This window comes from Etheostoma spectabile, chromosome 4 (assembly GCF_008692095.1).
Source record: "Etheostoma spectabile isolate EspeVRDwgs_2016 chromosome 4, UIUC_Espe_1.0, whole genome shotgun sequence".
Taxonomy (NCBI): domain Eukaryota; kingdom Metazoa; phylum Chordata; class Actinopteri; order Perciformes; family Percidae; genus Etheostoma; species Etheostoma spectabile.
Window position 1 is genome coordinate 19,487,173 of NC_045736.1, and position 13,240 is coordinate 19,500,412.

At 39.5% G+C, this 13,240-nt stretch overlaps 2 protein-coding genes and 1 long non-coding RNA gene across 6 annotated transcripts in view; 1 reads left to right on the top strand and 2 right to left on the bottom strand.

Moving 5' to 3' along the window:
* Nucleotides 1-13,240, top strand: part of LOC116688438 (uncharacterized) — a 466,907-nt gene that overhangs the window by 140,713 nt on the left and 312,954 nt on the right. The window lies entirely within an intron of this gene.
* LOC116688406 (PAK4-inhibitor inka1) lies at nucleotides 2,449-5,201 on the bottom strand. Of its 4 annotated transcripts, none has more exons than XM_032514442.1 (3): nucleotides 4,982-5,201; nucleotides 4,841-4,874; nucleotides 2,449-3,553 (listed from the first exon to the last, which is right to left on the bottom strand). In XM_032514442.1, the coding sequence occupies exons 2-3, from the start codon at nucleotides 4,856-4,858 to the stop codon at nucleotides 2,573-2,575; spliced, it is 999 nt and encodes a 332-aa protein (XP_032370333.1). In that variant the 5' UTR covers nucleotides 4,859-4,874; nucleotides 4,982-5,201; the 3' UTR covers nucleotides 2,449-2,572. The 4 variants fall into 4 exon arrangements, with proteins under 4 accessions (XP_032370333.1, XP_032370334.1, XP_032370332.1 ...); XM_032514443.1 differs by having other exon boundaries at nucleotides 5,023-5,152; XM_032514441.1 differs by lacking the exons at nucleotides 4,841-4,874; nucleotides 4,982-5,201 and adding exons at nucleotides 3,979-4,339; nucleotides 4,380-4,698.
* The window catches only part of LOC116688402 (guanine nucleotide-binding protein G(i) subunit alpha-2), a 60,717-nt gene continuing 57,046 nt past the window's right edge, over nucleotides 9,570-13,240 (bottom strand). Inside the window, exons 6-9 of the mRNA XM_032514437.1 lie at nucleotides 11,754-11,883; nucleotides 11,417-11,570; nucleotides 10,726-10,940; nucleotides 9,570-10,490 (exon numbers count right to left, since the gene is read on the bottom strand). Coding sequence (XP_032370328.1) covers nucleotides 10,750-10,940; nucleotides 11,417-11,570; nucleotides 11,754-11,883 — 475 coding nt within the window. The 3' untranslated portion in view covers nucleotides 9,570-10,490; nucleotides 10,726-10,749. The remainder of the gene's footprint in view (nucleotides 10,491-10,725; nucleotides 10,941-11,416; nucleotides 11,571-11,753; nucleotides 11,884-13,240) is intronic.

Sequence of the window (13,240 nt, forward strand, 5' to 3'; positions counted from 1 at the left end):
ATGAAACAGTTACAGACTAAATATATATAAAATCTTATGTCAATTTTTAATGACCTATTACGCATAAAGTAGTCACGAGTCAAGGCCTTGAGTATTCCATCACTGGGTGATGGACACACTGTTCGGCAATCTTTCTGAAGCTCATTTACCTATGTGCTACTTAAAAGTATTCCTCTTATGGTTGTTTAAGTAAGATCTATTAAGAAATGACAGGATAGGGCTATATTAATACCAAATCAGGCATTGCAGTGAAAATGCTAGTCCTCCCATTCATTTGAATGTGGCTAGTGTTTCAGCTGCGGCGGTGGGAAATGCATACATGCAAATATGCAGCAGCCCTGAATTGAATAGCTGTAACTAAATCCACTTTTAGAGAAATTCAAACCCAACGTCACACTGTGTGGCCAATCTCATAACTTACCAGCGATCAGACAAAACACAATGGAGTGTAACATTATGTTTAATGTGTACTCTCAATTTGGTCTTGTGCACCAGTTTTTAACCCACTGGTTACTGAAATTGCTTATGAAAGTAAATGTGTTTCTTCTATCTGTCGATGCAGACTCACTCACATGTAGGATCTCGTACACTGACAACTTGGCGAAATGCTAGCACCATGGGGAATACAAAGTAGGCACCAATGGGCTATTTATGGTAAGTGACAATCCCACACTGCGCACAACACTGCGCTTAGCGCCTGATTTGGTGTGAATGCAAACTCATGCAGTCGTAAATGTTGACTGATTGCCATTATTTACACAATAATGGCTGGGTTTTTAACAGGTGAATTTGCATTTTAAATATTAGGCATTTAGGTAGACCACAGATATGCCATTAAACATAGCTCATGTCCACATACCTGATAAATGAGGAATGATATTTAAAATGGTGGTCAGAGAAATAAGGACAAGTAGCAGAGGTCAGCAATGAGGCAGGCATCCGGCCATAAGAAAGTGAGATCATATGCCATACTTACTACTTACATACTTTACATCTACCACTCTCCATAATGACAGCCACTCCTGTTTACAGACCACGATCTGGAGACTATGTGTAGTAGAGATGAGCAATGGCTTGGATCCATTGCTTCTTCTCTCTTTTCCTCTCAGCCCCTTTCCTTGAATAATTTTCAGTCAGATGGGGAAGGTGATGTATTGATGCACTTAAACAGCTGCAGACCACTGGGAACCAGCGCGTGCTAAAAAAAAGAGAAATCAACAGTAGAGCCAGAAAAATCACAGAAGTGAACACAGATTGTTTGTTTCAAGTTCTCTTAGCATGATTCTTTTTTTTTATCATGGGTTGTCACACACTTTTACAAAGTCCCACTGCAGTGTGAACGTTATTTGCTGTGTCTTGATTAGAGTTCACTAAATCCCAACTGAGCGCTCAATGCAGTGACATACCACCAGGAGACCTAGATAAACGGGCTAAGACGAACGACACCCACTAAGAACCATCTCTCTTCTGTAACCTCCCATAACCTCGACATCAGACATGATTGGTGAGGCTGGGTGAAGTAGGGAGCATGGGAAAATTCTTTATCTTTATAATGTCTGATGCTATTTGTCATCTGAATTCATGAACAAAGTTAATATGTAAAGGCAAATGTGAAGTGATCATTAGCTTATCTAATATGTCACTCTTTGCATTAGTGTTTTTGTTACTCTTCTCAGTGAGCCCAGAACTAATAGTACCATTAACCAATGTGTGTGGATGAGTTGGTACAATCTTTAAAGCTTGACCGCAATCAGAGCAGAGACCAAGTTAAATGAAGCGGGAGGCTGTTAGTGAGACGTTATGCTTCATAGAGCAAAGGGGAGAGTAAACTTCTGCTCCATCTGCAAACAGCTGCTTCGCCTTTTCTTTACCTCTTTCTGCGTGGACACATGGAGAATTACCTCATCAGGCACACAGCACTGTGTTGATACAGCCTCTGTTTCTGGCCCGTAAATAGCTACGTGGCCCGGTTTAAAGCCTCTCCAAAATATTCTACTTTTTGTTGAGTAAGTACAGAACTGTTTTTTGAGAACAGTGAGTCTTTGGAATCTAACAAGCATGCTTCAAAATGTGTTCAAAAATTACCTTTACAAACTCAAATGACCTTATTAGGCTTGGAATGACTTCCCGTCTACACATTTGAGATCTCATCATGTTATCAATTCATCTTTTTTATTATACACCAATGACACTGAACCGAGCATCTACAAACTCCATCATGCCTACCCAGTGTATTATTCACTAATGAAAACAAATGAACCTACATTTATTTGCTTTAGACAGTAAAAACCTTTAATTCACTAGAGAGTAGTCAGCGTCTAATGTAATGAGCTGTAATGAAATTCAGATGACTATGGCAGATGTATTCTGGGAATTCAACAAACCACATATTCTGTGTCACAGTGAATGAAATGAAAAATGAGAAAATATAAAAAAGACTACATAGAGTTTAAATTATGAGAACATCTTTATTTCTATAAGCTTAGCCACAGCATTTAAGAGGTGAAAAAACAGTCATATCAAAATAAATTGACTGAGGATTGTCCGGTCCGAACACGGCTTTACATGAATGTCAGACGTATCCAATGATATCTTTGCAGATCAGGGGCTGTCGGCTGCGCGATTTCAGGAGGGCTGCAAAGTGGTAAAAATCTGTCTGCGTCTCATTAATGCCTGAGTAAGACTGGTGGAAAAAGGGGACTTTGGGCTGTGATGCCACGACTGGACAAGACAGACGTTTTGGAGCGTTGGCTGTTCTGTTAACATGAGCAGAGTCTGTTGATCTCATCCTTACTCTGTCCTCTACACTTTTAGAAAACCCGACCAGTTTGCTCCTCATGTTGACAAAGAAACCTCTTCCCAGTCTCCTTCCTGAATGCGGCTTCACCTCAGTGGGCTCAGGACAATCTGGCAAGTCCATCCAGTTCTGTATGAGGTCTGCAAAGCTGTTATCGCCCAGAACCAGAGGTTGGCGGTTGCGTCCTCTGGTCAATAAAGAGTTTGTCCAGTCTTCAGGGTTGCTGACCTCAAACGATGTCCACCTCTCCAGACAGGCGTCCGATGTGGATTTGGGTCGAATGCGTCCATTTGGTGCTCTGTTTGTACGAAGACAGGCTGAAGATGACACCCTCACATTCCTGGTCCTCCTGAGGACCACCCCTTCGTCCTGCCAGGATGCCTCAGAGTAGCCTGAATCAAACTCCAAACTTTTCTGACTGCTGGGAGAGCCCAGGCCCAGCCTGAGGCTCAAGCCCAGCCGGCTGCTCAAGTCGTCCTCTTCTTCCTCCAGAGGACTAGACAAGCAGCAGGCAGAGTCGTATGTACTGGCCGTGCTGGCGTCAGACATCCGCAGGCGCGTGCGCTGCTCTCGCTGCAATGCTCGCTGCTGACAGGCACGTGCCACTGCAGAGTGGCGCACTAAAGCTGGGAGCTGGGTGCTGAGGGGGCGTCTGGCTGCAGGGCAGGTTTTCCGTAGTTGTTTCAGGTCTTGCAGTGACCTCATCATGTACTGCATCTGCTCCCGTAAGCAGTCGCCGGACTCACGCAGGCAGAGCTGAGGAGACAAAAGAGAGGGTCAGATAAATGTTGTCAATAAATCACACACAATGGCACATCAGTACATAGAGCCAGCAAAATCTGGCAATTGAACAAGCCTTGGTCTTTCTGATGAACTGCTGCAAAATTTATCTAACAAGGAGAGTTATGCAACTGCAGACTTTGTGGGCATGCTCAGGCTTGCTTGCAGGAAGTTTCTACCTATGAAAGTACACCATTTCTCTTATTGTAATCTTTACGGCCAGCTGACCTGCTGTTCAAATAGCACAGCTCTTCAATAGACAGATTTCATCACAAAGCAAATCTGGCCGTTAATTTGCTCGACCACACCAAGTGAACGCCCTATTTTCATTGACTCATGCCGTGATTCAACTGAAAACCCAGACAGATGTTATTACATGAAGAGCTGTACCAATGTCTAACCTCAGCTATTTCTCTACACACTGAGACAACTCCAGGAGCAAAGTAAAAACATCTGCAGTACATCAAGGAGTAACTGGCGTCTTGTGGATATATACATTAAGCTACAGGGGTCCTGCCCCTTTAAGGGCGCAGCGTGCCTGCCTATGAAATTCACCAGTGACACTGAGTGGAATATAATACTCCTGTTTCCTCTCTGACTCACTGTGCTGATTGGTCAGAATCAGCCAGTGAGAGCTGGCCGCTCGCTCTCAAACTCTAACAGGGCATAGGGTCATGATGTGATCGAACCACAGGATACTGGTTCACGTGTGACCATGGAGGTCACATCCAACCCAAGCCAACTTAACTAAATGTCATATCACTTTTGAACCTGTAATGACTTCCCTACTCAGAGTCTACACACTCCGTTAAAGTATGTGACCCTGCTGCAAGACCTTCTGCCTCCATCATAACTCTGTGAGATATTGCAAGAACTTGAGAAAGTACCTAAAGCTTATAGCCTTGGAACAAATAACCCAGGGCATGCAATATAGGATATGAAAAAACTAAATATTTGATCATATAGGCTAATGAAAATAAACTACTCTGTGAATGTCTGTTAAAAATGTCCATATGCTGCAGAATCAATGATTTACTCCAACAATGCTGTTTTTGTGTACAAACTCATGACTTCACGCTATAGAGGCATCTGAGCGTCACTGACCGTTCAGCCATATGTTGGAAGACTGATCTTCTATACTCAATATCGCTCGAGATGAGCAAATAATTGCAACCGCAGAAATAAATAAAAAAAGGAATAAAAGGGCCTCGTTTTTATAGGCCTTAGATTATAAAGTAGATTTTAAAGAGAAAACGAACTCACCATCTCTTCTCCTCTCATCTGTAAAACTCAGATCCTGCAGGAAAAAATATGAACTAGTTTTAAAACAGGACCACAGGCATTAAGCACTCTTTAAGAAATCAGAAAAGCGTATAAAAAGTAGGCAACACAACACACACTCACTTCTTATGTAGCAGCCTCCGTCCAGTGGAAATCCTGTGTACCATTAAAAGAAGAAAATGTCCCGGTTCGTTCAGACGGTGTTGCGGGCTACAGAGTCACCAGAGGGGATCTGGTCGTGACTCCTTGAACAGAGACAGATGTGCTCAGTGAAATGTTCAACCCCGCTCGCCTCCTTTTTACAGCCTCGCGCGCTGCAGCCAGTTACAGCGACTTGTGTCTGAATGAGCCAATCAGAGCGCAGGAAGCTCACACAACTCATTTACAAACCCACCTCAGGTTGCAGCTAAACACAACTGCATGCATGCAAGAGATGCAAAGAAATACCCCTAATAAATGTTATGTTAGGACCACCAGATGATAATAAATACGAATTCATATTGTTATTTTTGCTTTGTATTTTTATCTTTGGTATGATATGTAGCCTCCTGTATATAACTTGTATTTTGTAAAAACTTTAATAAAGCTCTATTTGAAAAAAAGATTGTGTTAAAAATACTGATTTCCCTTTTTACTCTTATCACTTGAGTGTATTAAGTTTAGAACTAAACTAAATTTGACACACATTAGCTCAGTAGCCTAAAAGGGCAGGAAACCATCAAAAATCTTTGACTTCAAATTCATTTCACTTCATGTTTGTGTTGAATTGGGTGAAATAACCCTGTTAAAAAAACATGGATTTATTTTCTGTGGTCCCTTCATGTGAGTTTGTTTATGTTTTAAAGATTAATACTTTGTAATTGTGTGTCCGTGACTTATGACTTATTATTATCTATTTTGTTGATGTACCAACTACTTCCTTGATCAAGCATTTCTACAAAATGACAGGTAATCTTGTACACAGTTTGCAGTACAATTTTCCAACCGTCCATATACATTCTGTTTACTATCATAGAGTACTTAGAAACCCATCAAATATTTACATTTTGGAAGCTGTAATTTTGGATTTCTAACAATTCTCTATTTTGTGTCAATTGACTATTTCATTAATCCACCAATTGTTTTAGCTCATTTATGATGCATTTGTGCGTATAATTTTTCTTTGTATGATTGTTTTAAGATCACATTGCAACAACAAAAATCTAAAACCATTGCACTCCTTTTTTGGCTGTTTGTAATTTTAGAAGATTAACAGAACCTTGCCCTGCTGGTGGCTCATTGTGAATCCCTGATTCAGACCATAAACAAAATACCTTCAATGTAAATGTGATAATCTGCACCCTAATTGGGCACTGAGCTTGTAACACTGTCAGTCGTTTGGAGCTCGACCTTTTATTCAAACTATTCAGTCAATGAATGTTTATGCAAATCTGAGAGGAATGCATCTGTTCATTACTGTTTAGGGTAAATCCAGATCTGATGGCCTGCTGTTCAAGTGCCGATTAGTCTCCACAGCCAAGTCCAACATTAGCATACAGGTACTTGCGGCATGTCCAAACCTGCTTAACCAACTTGACCCTAACACATACATTTCACATTGCCTCATTTGACTCTTTCAGGGAGATTTTAAGCACTTTAACAGAGTTAGCTTTTCCCTATTATCTGTCTAATCCTTCCACATATTTCACTTACAGCTTCAATGTATAGTACAAGCTACAGTACAGACTAACATTAGAGTTTGGAAATAGTCATTTGACAAAGTGCAAGTTCCTAAAAACTCCAGGCTTTCACTTATACCAACATTATGTTTCTACAAAAAAGAAAAATACAACATAAAGGATGGTGCCTCCGCCTTCACTCTAAAAGTACATTCTCTCTACATTGTGCATTAAGTAATTGCACAGGGCTGCTAATGGAGTTGTGATCATTTCAATTTTCTACACGGTTCACCTTCTAGTCTGAGCATCCCTGCTTTCAGGAATGCCTAATGGCTATAATTATTATATGAGTTGGTACTTGAACACACTCCATGCCCATTAAGGTCACTGATGAATTGTTTACTTTTCTTTTTTTTATTATACTTCATTTTATAATCATGCTGGTGTTTTGTCATATGTTTTCTCTTGACATTAGATTCATAAAAAATTGCAGTGGTGATGGTCATTGAGGCTGAGAGTTTTCAGATAATGAGCATTTGGTTCTGTTGTGTTCAGCCTTAAGGCCAATTTATGCTTCTGCATTTGATCAACGCCATGGGTACATATATAGGTACGTGGAGATATGCCAAACCCTATACGCTGTAGCCTTACAGCTCCAGCTCCAGCATCATCAGGATGAAGTTTTAAAGCAGCAGATTTTATGTTTGTGGGTCATTGTTGTTCACCAAGTCTTTAATTTCTGGCTTTGGGTTAGAATCATTTACAGAAAACATTGACTAATTTGTTTAAGGAGCAAGTTCATCTCAAAATCTAAAATTAAATATTTTTCTTCATACCTGTAGTGCTATTAATTAATCTAGATAATCTAGATGGTTTTGTTGTGAGTCACCCAGGGTTTAAAATATTGTCTAGAATATAATGGATCTAGATGGGACTCGGCTTGGGGTGCTCAAAGTGCCAAAAAACAACAAAAACCTCAACAGAAATAGCTGTTTCCAAAACTTATGACCCAGTTACTTAACCTCATCCACAGACCTGGTTGTATGCAGTTTCATGAGGGAACTATTTCTTACAGCCACCAACAATGTCAGAAGAGAGTGTACTCATGAATAAGAGGCTAGTGCTAGCTTGTGGAGATTAGGTTATAGCTAACCAATACTGCTAGCTAACATTAAAGCTCAGCCGATGAGGACACTTAAGGTTTACATCTCACAACCACGAGCACCACAAGCCGAGTGCCATCTAGTTACATTATATTTGATAGAAGGCAGACATCTCTAAAATAAATATACCTTTACTTTGAAATATTTACCAAATTGAACTTAAAAGAACCTTTTATTTTACTGTGTGCAACAACTGAAATACTATACTGATTTTAAACCAGGTGTTATGTGTTTCTGAGAAGCTGGATGACAGAGTGGGACTGGTTGAGTCTTTCAGATGTAGAACTGCAGCTCCCTCTACCGAAAGCACTGCTAAAGCGTTGAGAAAACTGGATTCAATCACATAAAGTGCTGTTTTCCCTCACTTTTTTTCTGTTCAGGATGGTGGTAGTGTTTCCATTTCTGGCTTGATCGGCTGCAGTTTTTCATTGGTCATTTTTAAAAAATATATACTGTACTTATCGTCTTGCCTCTATATCCTTGACTATTGATTGTTGATGTTCATTTTCCTAAGTGTATTCCTGTAGCCTGTGTGTTAAGGCTTTCCTACAAGCCAAGTTGAAGAAAAAAAAGAAAAGTGTCCTGGTGACATTGGGCATATCAGTAACACTGTTCACAGTGACTCACAGACTGACTCACTGGGAGACAGATGCCAGTTGAAGCATAGCAGGGGCAAGTTATATTGAATTGGCTGAAAAGGCAGGGGGTTTAAAACCTTCCAAAAAATATGCAGAGGTTCTGAGCAACCTTACCTTAACCTCATGCACGCAGTAGTGTTCAACAAGAATTCCAATAGTATGTGCCTAAACTCATCAGTACCCTCCCTACTTTATTCAAAGGTCTCAAAATGAGTATTACTCTTCTGTAGAAGAATGACAGGATCAGTCTAAGGTTTAGTGCATTGGCAGCCAGTCATTGAGCTTTTGAAAAATCTAATTAGACTTTATACTTATTAAATGGACAGAAAGTAAATATTGGTCTGTCCTCATCAATTATTCTCTTCACATGGTCTTTTGCTGTCTTTATATCATAGCCCGTATACAGCCAGTGTAATGGAAAAAAAAATACTTTTTACAAAAGTAAAAGACAAAAAAAATATTTATTTTGAGCCAGACAATATGCTTCTCACACCCTGTCTTTTTAAATCATTAAAAGAAAAAATCTTATTTTAGTTGGCGACTACATCGCTAACAGTGTAGAGTGTTATGTCCTAATCATGGCATTCCCATTAATTACCAATTAGGTAGTCATACTTAAAAGGCAATACTTTGTTAGAAAAAACGCATACTTGAAAGCAAAACTGAGCTGAATGAGTCCTCATTCAGACTAACCTTCCAAGTAAGCCTGGACATGCCGAAGTGTTAAGAATTGATGGCTGCACTTTAACAGTCCACTAGATGGTGCCGTCAGCCAGTTTAAAGACACGTCTTCAGCAAGAAGTGGAAGTTTGGTTGACCTGCATGTGTCTGCACAAAACTGAATTATTATACCAAATATGTGTGTGAACATTTTTAAGAAAAGGGCCAAAAACAAAAACAGTAGCCTATGTTAGCTTACTTTAGATAAAATTTGCTTTTCAACCAACCTTATTGGGTTATTGACCTTCTGACTTACTATGATGGTGCTACTATTCCACTATATTTTAGTATTTACCACTATTTCTTATTTGTCACTTATGGCCACAATGGACACTGTTAAGCAAAATATCGCTTTTGGGGAAAGTAATGATTATTTTAAACCCCAAGTATCCATGTCTATTTACAGTATGTTTGAAATCTAATACTTTTATGTAACAACAGTACAAATGTGTGTAAAGTCCACCAAATCTTATTCATAACAATGTTGTACTAAAACATTAAAGTAACAAAACAGAGAAGAAAAACTATGTGCAAGAATCAACTGATCTCTACTTTTATTTAAATTAAATCTTTAAGGACTTTTAAAGCATTTTAATATTTACCAAAACACATGAACTGTTTTCTGAATTAGATTTTTGTCTCTCATTAATTATCACTATATATTCATAGGTGCTAGGCAGAAAATGCAAGAAAAATATAGACGCACAGTAGGTCGAACAGTACTGAAAGCATATCTAGGAATTGGTTGTAAACAGAAGTCAAGGCACAAACATACTGCAACAGACATGGAAATGGTACTATAAAAAGTGATAGAATGTTAGGTACATACATACTTTGAATATCAGTTACATTTTTTCTCTCCATAATTTCCCCGTGTGTGAAGCTTTTTTTTTTTCAATGATTTAACATTTTTTATTATCATTTTTTAGGAATGTTAGATACTTTGTGCAGATTACAGAGCTAATATTTGCCATGATGAGGCATGCAGAACAGTATACGGTTTGGATATGAATGATGAACTTATGTAAACATAAAAAAGCACTTTCCTTTATCAATCATATTTATGTCCATGCCTGTGCTTCATCTCTTAAAAAATAAGCTTCATGTGATAAAAGTTTAAGAATTTGCACATCAGAATTTCTAAAAGTAAAATGAATGCATTTATATAAAAAAACATTTTCCTTTGCCTCCTCAAGTAATTGAAAAATTAAGAAGAAAACAAGAACAACAATACAATAATAAATGTTACGTTGATTTTTGTGGTCATAGCCCAAACAGTTAATGATACAAGAGACTGGAACAGCATTCGTTGAAATTCTGTGAGGCTCGTCGGGCTTTCAGTCTCTTAGGTGTCTTTATAAAAAGCAGATCAAAGCAGGATGGCCAGTGCAGTCATTCATGATGTGTGTATATTCCCCTCAATCTTTATGGTCATCAGAACTCTTCAAGTAATCTAATAAAGCGCACACACACACACACCACACACACACACACACACACACACACACACACACACACACACACACACACACACACACACACACACACACACACACCACACACACACACACACACACACACACACACACACACACCACACACACACACACATTAGTGATTTCCAACAGGCTTCATTTTTGACTTTGTAGAGAGCTGAATCCCTTCCTGAGGCATTTCTTTGAACTCACCTTGACTTGTTCTATGACATGTGTTTAGAAGAGCCCACAGTCCTTCAGGTTGTTCTTGATGATGACGTCAGTGACAGCGTCGAACACAAACTGCACGTTCTTGGTGTCGGTGGCGCAGGTAAAGTGAGTGTAGATTTCCTTGGTGTCCTTCTTCTTGTTCAGGTCCTCGAATTTGGTCTGGATGTAAGCCTGAGCCTCCTCGTACTTGTTAGGGCCTAAAGGACACAGAGTGTTAAGAGAGCTTGAGTCTGCTCAGGGGATCAGGCAGTTTTTTGAAGTGTCATTTTCTTCATAATTCATTGTGCCTGATATTGCCCAACCTCCTAGGTTGTGCCTCTCTTGTATTACTATGACTATACTTGAGTCACACAGTTAACAGACTGGTTTCTCTGAATAACAACTACCCAGCAATGTTTGACAATCTAGAAGGTTGTTTAACAACTGTTCTTCTGGAGACATTTCTAGAATTCTGTAAAGACCCTTCTAACCATCAGGATTTAATCTATTTCAGAGAAAAAGATGCTCGTCTTTGTGACCTGAATGTGATGGCAATACATAAGATGCATAAACTGGAGCTAGATTTATTTTTTAGATTTATTGACAGAATATGTTACTGGTTTTAAAAAACTGAAAAAGTTTTCTCCATCAGTTGGCAGTGTCCTGTGGTCGTATTGAGATGTTAGGACTGTACCGGTGTACTCGGGGAAGCAGATGGTCAGTGGGCTTTGGGCAATCTTCTCCTCAAACAGGTCTTTCTTGTTGAGGAACAGAATGATGGACGTCTCTGTGAACCACTTGTTGTTGCAAATAGAGTCAAACAGCTTCATGCTTTCATGCATACGGTTCTGGGTGGGACAGGCACAAATGTGGAGATAAAGACATTATTAGAGAGCACAACTAGGGCACATGAAGGACATGAGTTCACTGAAAACCCAACCTTTTCTCCTAATTTCTATTATCCTTGGAATGTGGCTCTCCTCTACTTTTATTTCATTTTTATAAATTGAAGGAGTCTAAGCTTAACTCACCATCTCCTCATCCTCAGCCAGGACCAGATCATAAGCGCTCATGGCAACACAGAAGATGATAGCTGTGACTCCCTCAAAGCAGTGGATCCACTTCTTCCTTTCTGACCGCTGGCCTCCAACATCAAACATCCTGTGCACAGTATAAACATGCCATTTGTATGGGAGAGCGGATAGGACTGAGCACAGGAGAACACTTTTTGTTCATACAGATAGACAACAGCTCCAAGGTCTCCCTTTGCAAGCACAAGTGTTCTCTCCCTTTCTATACAGTCAATTCTTTTTCTGCCTCCTCCTGTCTTCATGGCCGGTTGTTTTACTGCAGAGGCTGTGTCATTTTTGCTAGCATTTGTTGGCATTTTGGTTCAGTGCAGTTGCTGTGGTAACAAGTGGCCTGAAACGTGGCAGCGGCTGGTTTTTCACTGAGATCCTATGTGACTTATTCATGAAGATGGAGGATACCTAGATGGATGAGGTAGGATGCTAGTCTAGATGGTGCCACACTGGGGATTCTCTCCATCTAACATTGAGAGGAAGTTTTCATCTGGCAGCTAAAGTTAAAGGGTAACTATTTGTAGCATCACAGACCAACACTTATTCTTCCTGCTCAGCACTTTATAGAATTTGGTTTATTAAAGCAGACCATGACCGGCCAGCTTTTTGCCAAGTAAGCAGAGCTCATTATAACAGTGACACACTTTAGACTGTCTACCTCAACAGTGTGCTCATCCCTACACTGCACACAGGCAGGCTAAATAAATCACAACAGTGTAGCACCGAAGAGATTCTGCTAGTTGAATTTGATTTATGTCTTCAAAAGAGAAATAAAATAAATCAAAACATATGAGACTTAAGTATTACACACAGCAGGCAGAGAAGCGCACACAGAGTTTCATTTCCGTGGCCTTGTTAAAGCAGATAATATTAGATATAGAATTTCCTCTGTTGTTTTTAAAGCGACAAATGTCTCAATCAGATGTAAAGTACAAGGCGTTTGTGTGTGGTGTGAGGGCTGACTTCAGATTTCTTTATCTCAATGGGCAATATATGTCAACAGAACACACAAACACAATGACAAAACATTTACATTGTAGAAATGAGACAACTCCAGAGAAGCATGGCTGAAAACTTTTAAAATAAACTAAAGTGGTAACAATGAGTTTGTATTCTGTAATACATGTTATTTATTTGTGTAATCCTTCTGTGGTAACTCACTTACAAAACAGAGATAACACAAAAAGAAACCAGTTGATGTGTTTTCACAAATATGTTTGTACTTCACTGAAGGTTTCTCCCTACTGTAACAGTATTGAGTGGGACGAGCTGTTTGGGTGAAAGACATCTTGAGCTTAGCTGCTGAAATGAGATTGCAACGTCACAAATCGAGAAACAAATGCATGACTAAGAAGTGCATGCATATATATTTATTTTCCTCAGTCAGCAAAATCTGACGGTATTTGGCAATTATTATTAGCAAAAGCATTTTTTTC